Here is a 15,532-nt window from a genome sequence, read left to right on the forward strand (position 1 = left end):
CAAATTGTTAGAATAAACTGATGAGACAGACTGCGAGAGAGAATGGTGGCGGCGCCTAGGGCATAGTAGAGAGAACGAGAAATGATGGCCGAGTATAGAATGGGAGATGGGAGAAGGCACCTCAACGCCTTTCTTCTGTGAGCCTGACTGAGCGAGAGAGATGGCAAAACAGGCCAATTTGTTGGGTCATCAAGTCACGGCTACTGGGCCAATTTTGCACTTGGTTTTTATTTATTTTTTTACAGCAGGGATTCATCCGTTAATCCTTATTGCATCAAAGAGTCCACATTTCGCTAAAAAAATCAAAGAGTCCACATATTATATAATAGAAATAATATTTATTTTATTAAAATATTAATTGAGCGACCCATCAGGTATCCATGGGTATAAACGTATACCCATACCCTGCCCATGACTAATCGGGCGAGCCATCGGGTATACCCATGGGCGTAAAACGTTGAATCATATCCTACCCATTTGGGTCAGATATCCACGGGCGAGTTGCCACATTTAATACTTGCTGGCCATATAAGATGGAATCCAACCGCCACGCAGAGACAGGACTATGAGCAGACAGATAGCCGAGAGGGCAACGACGTCAAGTCGTCTGAACTGTCCACAAGTCAAATCCGCCGAACAACTCGAGCAAATAATTGGAAAAAAATTACACGTGCACTGCAGTTTATTAATTAGGCTTGATTTAATCTAATATTGATAAGCTCCTTCAGAAAACCAGGAAACTCAGAATAGTCATACTCAACAAAATAATCAAATGTCTATACTCATAAACGAACATCCAGCTACCAAAACATAATTTTTTTGCCTCTTCTAACTCTTTGTTTTAACGGCTGAAGTGAGATAATGGAGAGAACTAAGAAAAATAAGTGATTTCGTCTCAAAACTTATTTGACCGGGTGATGTTATATAATTTTCAGAAGGAAATGTATTGTTCTATTTTGAGGGACTAGAGTATAGAGACACAATCTTCGGAAAAAACCTTTTTTAAAGGAATATTTGGTGATCGTTAAAGAAGAGCAAAGAGAGGTTTTGATGCATGTTTTTAAATGTATGATTTTATTATGTTGTTTCGTTGCAACACACGGCCATTTCAGCTAGTCTATGTTTAAAAATGTCAAGATATATATAATAGAAAATCATTTAATGCGCTGAAGGAGTACAATCTAAATCTACAAGTAATTCCGGCGGCCTGAGGGAGTAACATTAAAAACACGGCGACCGCCGATTCAATCCTCCCAACGCGAGCCCTTCGACGCTGCCGCCGCCGCGGTTGGAGCTGTCGCGTGCCTTTCTGCCCCGCCGCCGCCGCCGCCGCCGCCGCCGCGTGGCCTCCTGCTCCGCCGCCCCCGCCACACTCCTCCTCCGCCGCCGCGCGGCCTCCTGCTCCGACGCGCCCCCGCCGCGCGCCCTTCTGCTTCGCCGGCCCTGCCGCAATTAATCGTCCGCGCGTGGACACCATACTCCCGGACTGAGGTGGCACTGGCGGCAGCCCATCGATGCTGTCGCCCTTATTCTGCTTCCCGCCGCCGCGAGCGCCGGTCTCAGATATAGGGGAGTTTGCGCCCGTCAGGACTACGATGAGGGATGCGCAGATCCCCCTCTTCCTGCCTAGCGATGGTAGCTGCAGGTATACAAAATGTTCCAGATTTCCCTTGCACGTTAACTGCTATCATGAACTCCTGTTCGAAACTTCAAAATTGCCATGATGTTACTCTTAACTGGTTTAGTAGAAATGAACCCTCAGCTTGGAAATTCCACTAATATAGAGGCAGCACATGTGCAGGATAAAAGCTACTTTTTTGTAGGTAATGTCATTCCTCTGCTTTTGGAGAAAGCCAATGTTTTTTTCTTCTGACAGCAAATGCTTTCATGGGCAAGTGATTTATTGGAGAATGAAGACAACAAAAAAGGGTGTTGTAATGGTAAGAGTCACATCTATATTGTGCACCTATTTCTTTCTAGAGTAAGTACTATCATGTTGGGGAAACAAAAGGTTTTCACAAGATCCCCGGTCTAAGCTTATGAATGAATTTACTGAAATCCTGGGAAATCTTTCTTATCTTGAACATTTTAGTGACATGATGCCATCAACAGAACAAGTTCAGCACAGTGAAGAGCACTAGCGTTGTCTTCAGCATGCATGTATTTGATTGTGTGCATGCTCGTGCTAGATCAGTGCAACTGTGCAAGACATGCACATTGCTCAGATAACTTTCATGCAATTTGTTTCAGGCCAAAGCTTCAAAGAAGCATAGGTTTCACCATTTGAGAGGTTTATGTAATAGGTTTGAGTAGATCTATGCCTCTTAATGAAACATGAGTTTATTAGGACAGAAGATGACAATGAAGAAGGATAACTGATCTTCATATAAAAAATAAATCCTTTGGAAACCATGAGTGGACAATACCTGCAATTGAAGGATAAAATAAAGCTGGGGCACATAAATACACAAGTGTGTGGAAAATACCTAAGCCTAATATAACTCACTCCTAAGCAGTGAGCGCACTTGACATTTCTACGAAGACAATTTAGTAACCAAAATAAGCACATATGTGAGCTGCCAATTTCTAAAAGAAAAAACATAGAAGAAACTATTCTAGTAAGGTCAATGTTAGAAGATTGATGATATGGGAGGGAGGAAGACCAAGCGTAATTTTCCGTGATACTTTCAACTTCAAGGCAAGGTATGCTCATATCTCACATGACACTTCTAAAAATTTATATCAAGCTTATTATTGCATAATTTGTTCCCTTGTAAAATTTTAGACATTTTCAAGCACATTTGGGTATTATTAAAATTTAAAGACCATTAAATTTCAATTGAGCAACATGCAAATTAGATGTATAAGTAGTACTTAGTTTGTTCTTTCATATTATGCACATTTATGTTTTAGTATGTTCATGTACTCAAATATGGTAGTTCCCAACACTTGTTTTTTTTTTCAAAACTTCACTAGATGTCCACAATTTTTTTTTTTCAAAACTTTACAAGATATCCTAATATAAACTCGAACCACATATGTCAATATGGATTCTCTGTTCAATTGGCTAGTGCGCTTGTTCGGATGAGCTGCTTGCCCACCCGAGTTTGAATGTGATAATTAAGAACTGCATGTAGTTTATAAATTCCTCGTGATTGATTTTGTTTTGTGTCTTTTCACAATTGCCTAAAGTTCTTATCAGACAAGATTAAATTAATACCACAAACACCGCTGGAACTCGGAGTACAGAGTATTGGCCATCACACACCATTGGTCTTTGCACGATGTGCTAATTGGGTATTCATCACACACGTTTGAGGGGAACAAACCATGTGCAAGAAATCGCACACGGTTTGGATATATCAACCTCGTGCGTTCAATTCACCATTGCAGATGGTTGCATCATGGGCACACGGTTTGGTTTCGCAACCATGTGCGATTATGCACATCACACATAATTGCTTCAATCCGTCTGCGATTGGGGGGCCTTAAAAGGCCTGATCTATAATAGTGCAAGACGAATTCAATCAGCAGTAACCTTGGATGAATGGAGCACAAACATAATGCATGTAAGAAGGGTGATGGTGCATTAACAGGATAAATTTAGCAGATTCATAAAGCCATACAAGCTGATTTATGAAATCCAAAGGAAGGTGGAATGATATTGGGGAAAAAGAAATGAATGAATCAATGTTCAAATAACCAGCACAACTATCGGTAGTTCTGTACCAGTTACAAGAGTCTCGCTACCGAGAAATAAGCATGGAACATACCAAATGAATATCGCAGTTCAAATACTTTTCCCCTTCAAAAGCACAAAACTAATCCAAAGATACAGCTCAGAGAAGGTTGGGACAAAGAGGTTTAAGGAGATGTTTTCCTAATAAATAGTAATCAGTAAGTGAGGGGGTATATGTCCACAATAATTAACTTAGAGACTAACTGACTAACAGTGTACATTGTCAGCCAACTCCTGAGAGCGAGTACGATGCATTTCATCACATCCAGGCTAAGACACTGTGGATGACATATATGACAGCTAAACTCAGAGAGAAGGAGAAACAAAGGAATAGTTCTTCCCGGCACATATGGTAGGTCGAAACACCTTATAAGTCCCCGTGTTTGATGCGGCTTATCACAGATGGACATTCGGAGAAAACCCAGCAGCGATGAAGCTTTTCACTCATGTTTATCCATATGCCAGCTATGACCAGCCACTGAAAGGACATCTGTTTCAATTTTATTTCAAACAAGGGCGTACTGTACATGTAAGTATATGTTTGTTTTTGGTGTGGATCTGAGGCCTCCAAAAGGCAGAGGGAGGGCACACACTTTGTTGAAGCTTTTCATTTGTAAATTCAGCATCTCTGCAATAAAGTGACGATTTGTTTAGCTGGGGCTTTGGAATAATTAGTATATGTGGACTATATACACCATTCTTTTCTCAATACATAGCAAATCATGAGACAAAGCTTTGACCAAGAATTACTTTGTTAGTATATGGTTTTATGACATGAAATTTATACCACTAGATTCATCTTCAAAAGTACTTACTGGTAATTTTGATTTCGTATCATATAAATCCCATATTAATGAAGTAATTCTTGGTGAAAGCATTGTCTTAATGAAACCTCATATGACATGCATGGAGAAAAGAAGGGAGTGTGTATTTTGTGTATGGATATGATTATTCTGCATTTCTGCAAGTAGTTTCTTTGTTTTTTGTCAGGGCGGCATCATAAAATACGAGGTAGCCATGCTCTCTAAAAAGGTTATCACATGCAGGTAAGTATTCAAACCCTCTGTCATACGCCCCCTCAATTATTAAAATGAGATGGTAAAGTTAAAAGTTGAAAGCAACATATATGGATTTGTTCTCTCTATTGGTCTGCTTTCAAGGCCTGCAGATTCAAATCATTGATTGGAGGACAAATGTGTACACTGTTACAAGTTCAAGCTTCACAAAGCAATGAGACCATGGTTAATATCCATACAGGCATACTCTTATATATTTCTGATGTAGTAATTTATAAAATAAATAGTAAGCTATAAAATAATTACACTTTCTCTTTGCATTTCGGGTGTGGGCACATGGGTGGATGACTCACGATACAGAGTATTTATGGTTTTTGTTGCCCAGATAGAATTCTTTTCTCAGGAAATTCTTTGGGTGACACTCAAATCTGAACCTTGTTGTTCTTGTTTCCTCGTTGGTGGCAATATTGAAGGGTGGTGTCGCTGTGTTTCCATTGTATTTTTTTGCACATGACTGGCTTAGTTATTAAAACGATCCAGCTAGCCAGTAAAAAATTATGGGGAATATTCGCAGCATCGATTTCTCTTTTGTTTAGGTCTGCTTTCGTTACCTGCAAATAGAAAAGCTGAGGGAGGCTTTGCATGCACTTTAAAAAAAAATACTACATTGCTTACCTTTTGATTTGTAAATTCACTTGACCCACACACTAGCTATTTGGGTTAGGCCCTTGTTTTGAAATATACTACTAGTACTGTAGTATAAAGGTTATCTCGGATGGGTGAGTGCCAGTCGAAACCAGAAATGAATGCACGTTTCCAAGCTAGCTAATTAGCCCTGAGAGAGCGAGAGAGCATACTGGAGTGTAGCGTTGAAGAAGACGGACGGATAAAACCAATTAAGCTCGCTAGGCAGCAGCTTGATTGATTGATGGATGTTGAAGCAGGTAGGCACGCAACATGCATGTACATTAATTTGCATGCATGTCTAGATACTGTAGTGTACTAGTGTAGGCAGACATGGATGGACGGCAGCAAAGTCGTCCACTTCAGGGCATACGAAGACTTTTGTCTAAAAACGAATGCATACATGTATGCTTGTCGATCTGTTAATTGCAGGACAGAGGTCCAGTAATGGTCAGGCGGATTTCGCCGAGTCCCAGATGACAGTGTCAAGCAGCTTTATAGATCAAGGTATGTATCGAGAAGTTAACACACAACACTCTCACACTAAAGTGGAGGCTATTGAATCTTGTATGTTTGATGGGAAATGATAAGTGATATATGTATGAATTACAATTAATTGCATTCACTCATGCATACGTCGTCGTTTGCAGGGCAGCAGAGCTCCGGTGCAGCAGCAGCACCACCACCACCACTGGAGGAGGGCGACGATTCCTTGATAACAGAGATACTAACAATTATTCCGGTGACATTGTTGGACACTAGCGTCTCTTGCCTCATCTCATGGGCCGGCGACGGCATCGACCGTGGCCATTACATACCAGGCCTGGTGCGCATTGGCCCCTTGCACCGGCAGGATCCATCTCAACGATCAGCTGACTGGGTGGAGCAGGTGAAGAAGGACGTGCTCCGTGGCCTGCTGATGAGCCATGATGAAGCAGGACGTCGAGAGGAGCTGAGGAGCTACCTGGAAGCCATGGAAGGCATGGAGGCCGATGCGCGGCGGTGCTACAACAGGACTTTCAGCTTGATGACGAGCAAGGAGTTCGCGCGCATGCTGCTCCTGGACGGGTGCTTCCTCTACTCGCGCTTCGTCTCCTGCAGCGTCGACGACATCACCGTCGACCGCGACATCATCTTCCTCCTAGAGAACCAGATACCTTTCTTCGTCCTCGAGGAAATCCACAGGCTGCTCATCGCACGTGGAAGGCCAGATGTGTCGGTTGTTGTCCTCGATAAGGTGGCCAGCCGCGTGGAACAAGTGCTCCGCTGCAATGGCTACAGCTCAACCACGTTGGACCACACATCATCACCTCCTCCTTGTCATCTCCTTCATTTGCTCTACATGTACTTCATCCCTGCAGGTGCCGGTACAGGTTCAGGTACAGTACAGGTCCCTGTTTGTTGGCGCACGGTGACACACTGCTTCTCCACCAGTGTGATGCTCCTGAAGCGAATGCTTGGAGTAGGGCATACTAACAACACCAGCAGCAGCAGCAACAACACCAACTCCAACAGCAGCAACAACACCAACACCACCAGCAGCGGTGTCCCTGCGCCCCAGGTTCATTGGCGCACTGCGACGCAGTACTATGCTGCCGGGGTGAGGCTCGTGAAGCGGAAGCTGGGCAATGGCGAGGGGGAGGCACGCTCCATCCTAGACGTGGAGGTCAGAGGAGAAACGCTCCATGCCCCTTGCCTGACGGTGGACAACAACACCTTCAGGATGCTGCGCAACATGGTGGCCCTGGAGCAGAAGAGCCTGCAGCAGCGGACCTCCCACGTCACTGCCTACTGCCTCTTCATGTCGCAGCTTGCGAGCACGGAGAAAGACGTGGAGCTGCTCATCACCAAGGGCATCATCGTGCACCTGCTCCACAGCAACAAAGACGTCGCCACGGGCCTCGCTGGCCTCTGCGACGGTGTCGTGCTCAACGCCTATGACCCAGACCTCTGCTACCTTAGGCACCAACAAGAGGCGCTCGAGAAGCTCTGCCGGAGCAGCTGGAGGAAGTCCAAGGCGTGGCTACGGCACATCAAGTGTGACAACCGTTTGAAGATGCTGGCGGTCGTGGCAGCCGTCGTCATCTTCATAGCTACCCTGCTGCAACTGTTGTTTGCTGGACTCGGCTATGGCAATGGCAAAGGCCACTAGTACGAGAGAAGGGCAGAGTAAACAGATAATTTTTTACTCCGTATGTTAGAATTAACTCAAACTGTGTTACTGGAGCAGTAGATTTCAAGCCCGGACGTCTTGTTCGTATACGAGTGTAAGTGCTGCTAGAGCGTGGGTGATGGAGAGTCTCATTTGTTGTATTTAATCTTGCTAGTACTTTTCTTTTGATCGGGAATGAGGTATTTAATCTTGCTAGTACTTTTCTTTTGATCGGGAATGAGGTATTTAATCTTGCTACTTCATTGTGTTGTGTACACGTACGAGTGTCTGAGTTATAATCAGGTTACGTTTTGATTATTTTCCTATGGCATCTGATCGCCTTGCATATGGTACACTCGAGTCCATATATATGTAGGTTTGGTTTCACAGTCCGGTCCCTAGACCGAAAAATTGTACTTCCGGTAGGGTCATATATATTAAAGTAAATTTCAGAAACCACGTCATTGGGGATAGAATTTCAGAAACCACGTCATTGGGGATAGGATTTCACGGGACATAACCGAAGGGGTTTTCGTCGCAAACCACACTCCTATAGAGTCTAATTGTTTCACAAAATCCTAAGCCCCCGGATTAGGCCGTTTGGCAGTAAACCCGATAGGTGGGGCCCGCATGTAAGGTGCTAGGTACAGTAGGCTCCGCCCACTCGTTCATGTAGGATCAGTAATAACGGAGCCGCCCGACCCGATAACTCCTCTTTCCCCGGCTGGTGCTGGTGCAGGCTGTGGAGGGGCAGAGTTGGCTGGTGCAGTGGTGCTTATCTCTGAAGATTACGGGCAGTGTCTGAAGCTTCAGTTTGTAGCCGGCGTCTTTTGCTCGAAGCGGTGCCGGTTTTAAGTCAATCTCCACGGCTCGCATCGCATTAGCTACAAGCAAATCCAGCGGCTACTCTTCTCCTTCTTCTCTTACCGCAAACAGTCACTTTTCGTGTCTTTTTCTACTCCCTCCGTTTCAGAAAGATTGTCACGGTTTTGACTGATTCTAGTTCCAACCCATGCCAATTTTTATGAAACGGAGGAAATACTGTATAATGTCAGCGCGGTAGTGGCACGATTAGGGAAAGAAAGGAGGCCCGGCACAGGATGCGGAGGGCGAAAAAGCCGGCGGCTGTGGGAGGGGGAGCTAGGCCTCTGGAGTGTGGTGTGTGGAGTCTGGAGAATGATGTGCAGTCGAATTAATTTTGGACAAGATTTTCGGGTAGAATTCCTGGAATTCAAATACATCAAGTAAAATACCAAATCAACTCCATAAATTTCCATAAAAATCATAATGGCATATTAAAATATGCCGTCACAAAAAAATACAGAAAAAACCGGTAAATTGCAAGGACGTACTCTAATTAATCCGTTGTCTAATATGCATTGACCCCGACCTTCTTTTTATTTGAAACCGAGACAAATTTTTGTCTATTTCATAAATTATTAAGAAGAGATTTGTCTAGTTAATCAACAGGAAAACAAGTGAAAACCGAAACACCACCACAGCCAGGACCAAAACCAAATACCACTCCAATGAAACATCACCACCACATGGACACTAGCGACACAATATTGTCACCCTAGCCATGGCCAGCAACAGCAAATTCGCCCCAAGAAATTGCTCAACACCAGGACTTCCATGTCTGAAAAATTAACATGATCTCGCGTACGTGCAAACTTGGACACACCACTTGGCCGACCAGTTTGGCACCCTACTGGATCCAATTAATTATACTCCAGGTACAGTACAGGTAGTAGTGCTTAATTACTCCTACAGGAGTACATTAAGGGATTCAAACAGCTGCATGTTACGATGCTTGCCTCCATGTGTGTGGGCGATAGATAGATCCCCTGTTCCATTTGGGAACAGCACTGTAATCCATCATAATTTGGTCAAACAGAGGATGGAGTATCTAAGTACAATCATGCATGTTTTTATACTGGAGAGCGACAGAGGATCGACGATGAACTAAGCTATCTAGTACAATCATGCATATATATGGTGGAATTAATGTTTTAGTTTGAGAAAGAGTTGACACTGCTTGAGACATTCATACCTGGAATTAATGTTTTAGTTTGTACTGACATTGATGAGTATATCTAGTGGACAAAGCACCGACCGAGACTGATCTTAATTAGGATGCACGTCCGATCGATGCACAGTTTATATAAGTAGCTTCTGTCGTTGAATAGATATGTAAGCAAAATAAGTGCGCGCATGCAGCTAATTGCTACTCTTATCTTCCAAACTTAAATTATCCTACTATATATTTGGGTTATTTTAAATCAAACTTTATTGATCGAGTTTATAGAAAAAAAAAGGTATGAATCAACTGCAATATCAAATTTAAATACTCCCTCCGATCCATATTAATTGTCCCAAATTTGTCCAAATGTGGATGTATCTATGTCTACGAAGCGTCTAAATACATGTAATATTTCGAAAATTAATATGGATCGGATGAAGTAGAAGATTTGATAACTCAAATAAAAGTTGGGCATTCGCGGGATCTCCTTTGCATCCGTAATAACTGCAAAGTATATTACTGAACACGCCAAGTTAGTTCAACAAGCTGCAAAAGTTTTCTCAAAAAAACAAGCTGCAAAAGTAAAGCTAAACTACGTACCACTACGGCACACGTACTTATGTACGGCAGGATCCCTTGCTAGCTAGCTAGTTATCCAACGCATCTATCAGCCAGATCGAACAACGACGACCCTTGACAAGAACAGCTTTTGAAATTAAGTTGTTCTTGATCTAGTACGTTCGCATCCTATTCCAATTAATTATGCGCCTTAGATTCATGCAGTAGGTACTACTTCCGTTCCATAATTTTTGTCGTTATCTAGACACTTTTTAAAAATAGATACATCCATTTTTTAACAAATTTGAGACAAGAATTATGAAACGGAGAGAGTACTTGATTGAGAAAGAATAAGCTTTTCTTTCTCTTCCATTTGCGGTGAATACAGTTAACTAATTTAAGCGTACGTAGTGGTAGAAAATCCCCCGCGCGTGAGAGAGGGTGCAAGGAGAATCCGCATACCTGGAATGTTTCAGTTTGCAGTGTCATTGAGTATAGGACAAGCTAGCTAGCTACAGCAATTAAGCACCGGCCGCCGGCCGATCGAGATCAAGATCGATATCCATCATCGTGGTTGACCTTAATTAGGATCCACCTGTCGTGTTCTTGAATTAAATATGTACGTAACGCGCGCGCGCATGATATGCAGATACTACAGCTATAGTACATCCAAACGGACTCAGTTGTTTATACGTGCATGCACATAATGCAGTTGGAGTAGTTAATTTTTGGATTTCCTCGACCAATTAATGCGTCCAATCAGACAAAGAGGGATGCATGGCAATTAGGCCCCGTATATATTTACTCCCTCCGAAACCATATCAATTATCGAAATATTACATGTATTTAAATGTTTTTTAGTCACAGACCGACAAATTTGAGACAATTAATATGGATCGGACGGATTATAAGATTGGGAGTTCAAGCTTGAGCAAAAATTTGGAGAACGAGCACATGAAATCTACATACACAATCAACAACCTTAATTAGCTGTTGCAATGCTGGCCGGCCAAGTTTTGCGGAGAGCTAACATGCATGCATTCATATGTTGTAGGCTTAATTAGGATGAGTAGAGTAGGAAGTAAGCAAGATACGCACGTAGTACTTTTTTTTTTGAACGAAGTCGGGAGGGGAGACCCCTACCTGAATTTTGATTAAAAGGAGCCAGAGGCTCAAAGTTACAAGGCGCCTGAAACCGGCAAAAGTGAAAATAATTACAAGGCAGGACAGAGCAAACACAAGGAAGCAAAGGAGAAAGAAAAAAAAGTTGGTATTTAATCACGCCAATCTTCAATCCAGTGGTCAACCGCCTGTTTTTCCTTGTTCTTCAATCCAGATACGCACGTAGTACTGTACAGAAATTGAGCCGTTATATATATTCCTAATTGCATGTGCATCTCTTTCAACTGCTAGTATATACCTTTGCTTAATCGATCCCCCGCGATGCCCGGGTTGACCGGCCTTCTGCTTATTACGTAACAGTTTTGTTTAGAAAATACTGTAATATTAATCCCTCGACAGAAACTGAATCATCGATCGGTTGGTCGATCGGTTCGCTGGCGAGAAAAGATTGTCAAATGCAGGAGGGTATGTGCATATTGTATGCTATAAAAGCATACCCTACTCTTCTCCTTAATTACGAGCAAATTACAAGAATACATACACTAAGAGGGGATCGAGTATTAGCTACTAGCTAGAGCACCTACCTTGTTGTAATTAGCAAGATGCAGGGAGGGAAGAGGAGAGAAGATCATGGCTCAAGATCATCAGGGCGCAGCAATGAGCAACAACAGATTACGCGTAAGTGCAGGCCTGGATTCACGGATTTCATTTTGAACTCCAGCTAACATATTTGCTCTTTTTGTTCTGCATGAAGATAGAAATACTCTAACGCTAGCTACCTCTAGGCCGGGACAGCCTCCATTCATGCAAGATCATATTCCCAGCATAGGTTCAATCCCTGAAAACACCACAACGGGTCTGTTTTTGTTGAGCAAGTTTACTGACTACAATTTCCTAGGAGGATGCTTGCATGTAACTTTTAAAACAAAGCTCGCGAGCTCATTGCAGTTTACTTCCTCTCATAGATATCTTCCAGTTTATATGAATTTACTCATTTTCCTATATCAAAATTTAACTTGAATTTTCTTTGGTTTTTTTGATAAATTAAGGGGCGAGTGGTCCATCGCTTGGTGGTGTTGGGCATCCTTGCAATTCCCCGCAAGATCATCCTGCCAACATCGGCTCAACCCGTCAAAACAACACAGCAGGTTGTTAGCAGATCGCGCGATCGATGTAGAGGACTCTGATTTGTTAATTATATGTTTAATTAACATATCGACTCTATCTGAATTTTGCTTCTTTTGTCTTCTTTTTCTTATGGAACTGATCTTTATTTTCATGAAGGGGTGAAAGCTCCAACACGGGGTGGAGTTGGGAACCATCCTCGCTTGCTACAAGATCACCCGGGCAATGTAACACCAACCCATGAAAACAACACAATGAATTGTAAGTAAATACTCCTCCTATAAGAGAGATCGAATATGGTCATATATACAGCATATATTTTCATTTCGCAAGCTACTAGTGCCTATTTTTTGAACTAAATCCAAGCTAGGATCATCAGTTGGTAGTATAGTACGTTTACCTCTTCAGTTAGTACTTGTTTTAATTTATTTATTGGGGTTAAATTATTTTCATGAAGGGCGGAACAACGGTCCATCACGGGGCGGAGTAGCTGGCGATCCTCGCATCCAGCTGCAGGATCATCCTAGCAATGTAGGATCATCAGCTCACGAAAACTACACAACAATGGGACGTAAGTACACAGAAGAAAGATTTTTACTAAATTAAATAAGCAGATCATCATAGAATTTCCGATGCCAAGAGCAATAGGGCTGTGGGGTGGTGGTGGCATCTGATCGACAACAAAGGCATCGGAGCTTTGCTCTCTGGATCGGATGACGTTCCGTGACTAGTTTCTGTTCTGTTTTTCGCTCAGTTTTTTTTTTGTTTTTCTCGGTCTCCTTTGTTTTGTATCGAACCTTGTTTTTCTCCTGTGGTCGATCTCGGGGTCGACCTCCTTAATATATTAAGAGGACGCTGTGCTTGTTCGTCAATTTTTTTTAATTAAGGATCTTTGTCCGGATCATACAAGGTTTTCTAATTCCAGATGCAGAAATCCTTGGACCAGATGAAAGTGCACCATGAAAATCAGCATATGTGTATCGAGGAGCGAGCAACTGGAAAGGCTTCTCGATCACCAGAATGTAAGTATTGAACTAAACTCTTCTTCCCAGGTCGATCAACCTTATATATACATCAACCATGCATGCATATTATGCTGAATCTGTAAGTCCAACATTTCCAGGTCATGAAAGGGGAAATTAAGGCCATGAAGTGACTACTATCTCGCATCCAATAAACAAAGACGCACGTACGCGCGTCTAGGGGAATCTTTCCACGTTGGGACCAAATGTGTATATACTACTGTATACGCGCCGTGAATTCTGTATTTATATACTATATCTATGTACTGGTGTGAATTGTAAATTTGTTAGAGAAACGGAGCTCGATCGGAGCACATGGCAGGCCAGATGTGTGTGGCCTCCGTTTACCATTGCATGATGAAACGTCCGGATACAGTGTATAGCAGCACAACCTGTGTGTTTTGTTTGTTTGACCGTGACTGAATCCAGTTCATAAATACAAGAGATAAATATGTTTTGTCTTTTTTTGTTTGGTTGAGATCCTAACCACATGAGACTTGCAGAAGAGCTTGGGCATCTCATTAATTAAATTGACAAAACTGCATATATATATTACTCGTATATAGTATTCCATGAAGAACTTACTGAGGGTTATTATGCAACAAAAGAAAGACTAATTAATGGAACTTCTCTCGTGCCATCTAGTATAAGGACTCTCCCGATGACCGTGACGCCGGCTGTTAATCGTCCACGTCAGCATTTTTGTCTATATGACACATAATTGATATCTTAAACTAGTTTAGATACAACAATAAGAGAAAATTTATTAAGGATGTGGTCTCTTAATATTTACTATGAATTATAAGAGACAACTAATAAACTATGCACATTGGGAGAGATGGGCCAGGTGTCTCTGTTCCAGGGACCGCGCTGCAGCTATCCGAAATTCCGAATATAGGCTAGTACCCTTCATTCCCAAAGAAAAAGAATATAGTACCCTCCATGATCTTAGAATTCGGCCAGAGCTAGATTGTAAGAGTCCCCAAGCAATTCAAAGTGGAGCCAACAAGAAGTAGACTGCGGCAAACATTTGCACCAGGACTCCAATGGAGGTGGGTGATGCAGGCCGGGTAGAGGCCCTCGAGTCTTCCGTTAAAAAGGCAATCGAAGGTGCTGGCCTGGCTGCAAAAGCCCTCGGCACACATGCAAGTTCATAGATACAATTCAGCCACATAAGGTCCCCTGTGGTTGGTTGCTCAGCACATCACAGCACATCGGAGCCACGTACCCGGCCTTAAGGCCCTGTTTGCTTTGCGGCCGACGGACGCCCTGCCAAAATTGGAGTGCCAACGCTCCCGCAGGCCAGCGTTTGCTTCGGCGCCAGCAAATTGGCGCGCCCGTGTTGCTTTGCTGAAAATCCGTCCGCGTCAGTTGTTGTTTGCGCCCACGCACGGGCGAAATCCTGGCGGCAGAATCGCTCGTCCACGATTTAGCGAGCCAACGATTGGCGTGATGGACTGGGGCAGAAAGCAAACAGGCCCTAATTCTCATCGCACAAAGCCATCCAGGACTCACCTCCTAGTAAGTTATTTTAGTTTATTTTTTCTACTTTGTAATATCCCACATCAATATAAATCAAGCATGACGTACGTACATAGGGCTATTACGCACCCACCTCAAGAGTGATCGAAACCTGGACAAAATCTTTGTTTCCGATACCCTTACCCTACAAGACCTAAAACTTCCTCTACTGTCCGTTGGAGGAGGGAGTTTTTGTACTTTTCTGGTACAACGAGTGAGATGAATACCCAAGGAGAGCGCCGAGGACGAATTTTAGCCGGAGTCCAGCACCAGGAGAGAACCCAGAGGCCGTCTGCTCCAGCATCAGCAGAGTTGTCGTGGTGGTGTCACGGCAGATGCCATAGGATGGTTTAATTTGGGGCCGATGGATGAAGGCGGAACTGGAGGAGAGAGGACGTGAAGGGAAACATGCACAGAAGCACAAGCGCACGCATGCTTGCTCTCCGCCGCCGCTTTTCTTGCTCGTTCGAGCCTTGCGCCACCACCTTTTCGCCGAAAGTCCTAACCCTAGATCTACTTTTCCAACCCATGGCTTCTTCTTCTCGGGACGCTGCCGCTTCCGACCCTGCT

The 15,532-nt window shown here is 43.2% G+C and overlaps 2 protein-coding genes across 11 annotated transcripts; both read left to right on the forward strand.

The window, feature by feature from the left end:
* The first annotated feature begins 1,263 nt into the window (after positions 1-1,263).
* On the forward strand, positions 1,264-7,852 carry LOC104583543 (UPF0481 protein At3g47200). Of its 7 annotated transcripts, none has more exons than XM_014901200.2 (4): positions 1,264-1,645; positions 1,824-1,940; positions 4,730-5,946; positions 6,090-7,852. In XM_014901200.2, exons 3-4 carry the CDS (start codon positions 5,835-5,837, stop codon positions 7,589-7,591), a joined length of 1,614 nt encoding a protein of 537 aa, XP_014756686.1. In that variant the 5' UTR covers positions 1,264-1,645; positions 1,824-1,940; positions 4,730-5,834; the 3' UTR covers positions 7,592-7,852. The 7 variants fall into 7 exon arrangements, with proteins under 7 accessions (XP_014756686.1, XP_014756685.1, XP_014756684.1 ...); XM_014901199.2 differs by having other exon boundaries at positions 1,877-1,940; XM_014901198.2 differs by having other exon boundaries at positions 1,264-1,940.
* A 3,970-nt stretch (positions 7,853-11,822) lies between these two features.
* Positions 11,823-13,905, forward strand: LOC112271558. 4 transcript variants are annotated; one of them, XM_024460891.1, is made up of 7 exons: positions 11,823-11,972; positions 12,049-12,150; positions 12,344-12,442; positions 12,579-12,680; positions 12,877-12,990; positions 13,345-13,441; positions 13,543-13,905. In XM_024460891.1, exons 1-6 carry the CDS (start codon positions 11,897-11,899, stop codon positions 13,380-13,382), a joined length of 531 nt encoding a protein of 176 aa, XP_024316659.1. In that variant the 5' UTR covers positions 11,823-11,896; the 3' UTR covers positions 13,383-13,441; positions 13,543-13,905. The 4 variants fall into 4 exon arrangements, with proteins under 4 accessions (XP_024316659.1, XP_024316660.1, XP_024316661.1 ...); XM_024460892.1 differs by having other exon boundaries at positions 13,351-13,441; XM_024460893.1 differs by having other exon boundaries at positions 12,049-12,123.
* The last annotated feature ends 1,627 nt before the right edge of the window (positions 13,906-15,532 follow it).

Source organism: Brachypodium distachyon, chromosome 3, assembly GCF_000005505.3.
Source record: "Brachypodium distachyon strain Bd21 chromosome 3, Brachypodium_distachyon_v3.0, whole genome shotgun sequence".
Classification (NCBI taxonomy): Eukaryota; Viridiplantae; Streptophyta; class Magnoliopsida; order Poales; family Poaceae; genus Brachypodium; species Brachypodium distachyon.

What these genes read in the sequence shown, in the direction of transcription:
- LOC104583543 (XM_010236009.3), top strand. Translation starts at nt 5,835, where the DNA reads ATGCATACATGTATGCTTGTCGATCTGTTAATTGCAGGACAGAGGTCC. An exon ending in AAGCAGCTTTATAGATCAAG is followed by an intron (nt 5,947 to 6,089) that starts GTATGTATCGAG and finishes CGTCGTTTGCAG; the next exon opens with GGCAGCAGAGCTCCGGTGCA.
- LOC112271558 (XM_024460891.1), top strand. Translation starts at nt 11,897, where the DNA reads ATGCAGGGAGGGAAGAGGAGAGAAGATCATGGCTCAAGATCATCAGGG. An exon ending in CCCTGAAAACACCACAACGG is followed by an intron (nt 12,151 to 12,343) that starts GTCTGTTTTTGT and finishes TGATAAATTAAG; the next exon opens with GGGCGAGTGGTCCATCGCTT. An exon ending in AAACTACACAACAATGGGAC is followed by an intron (nt 12,991 to 13,344) that starts GTAAGTACACAG and finishes TTCTAATTCCAG; the next exon opens with ATGCAGAAATCCTTGGACCA.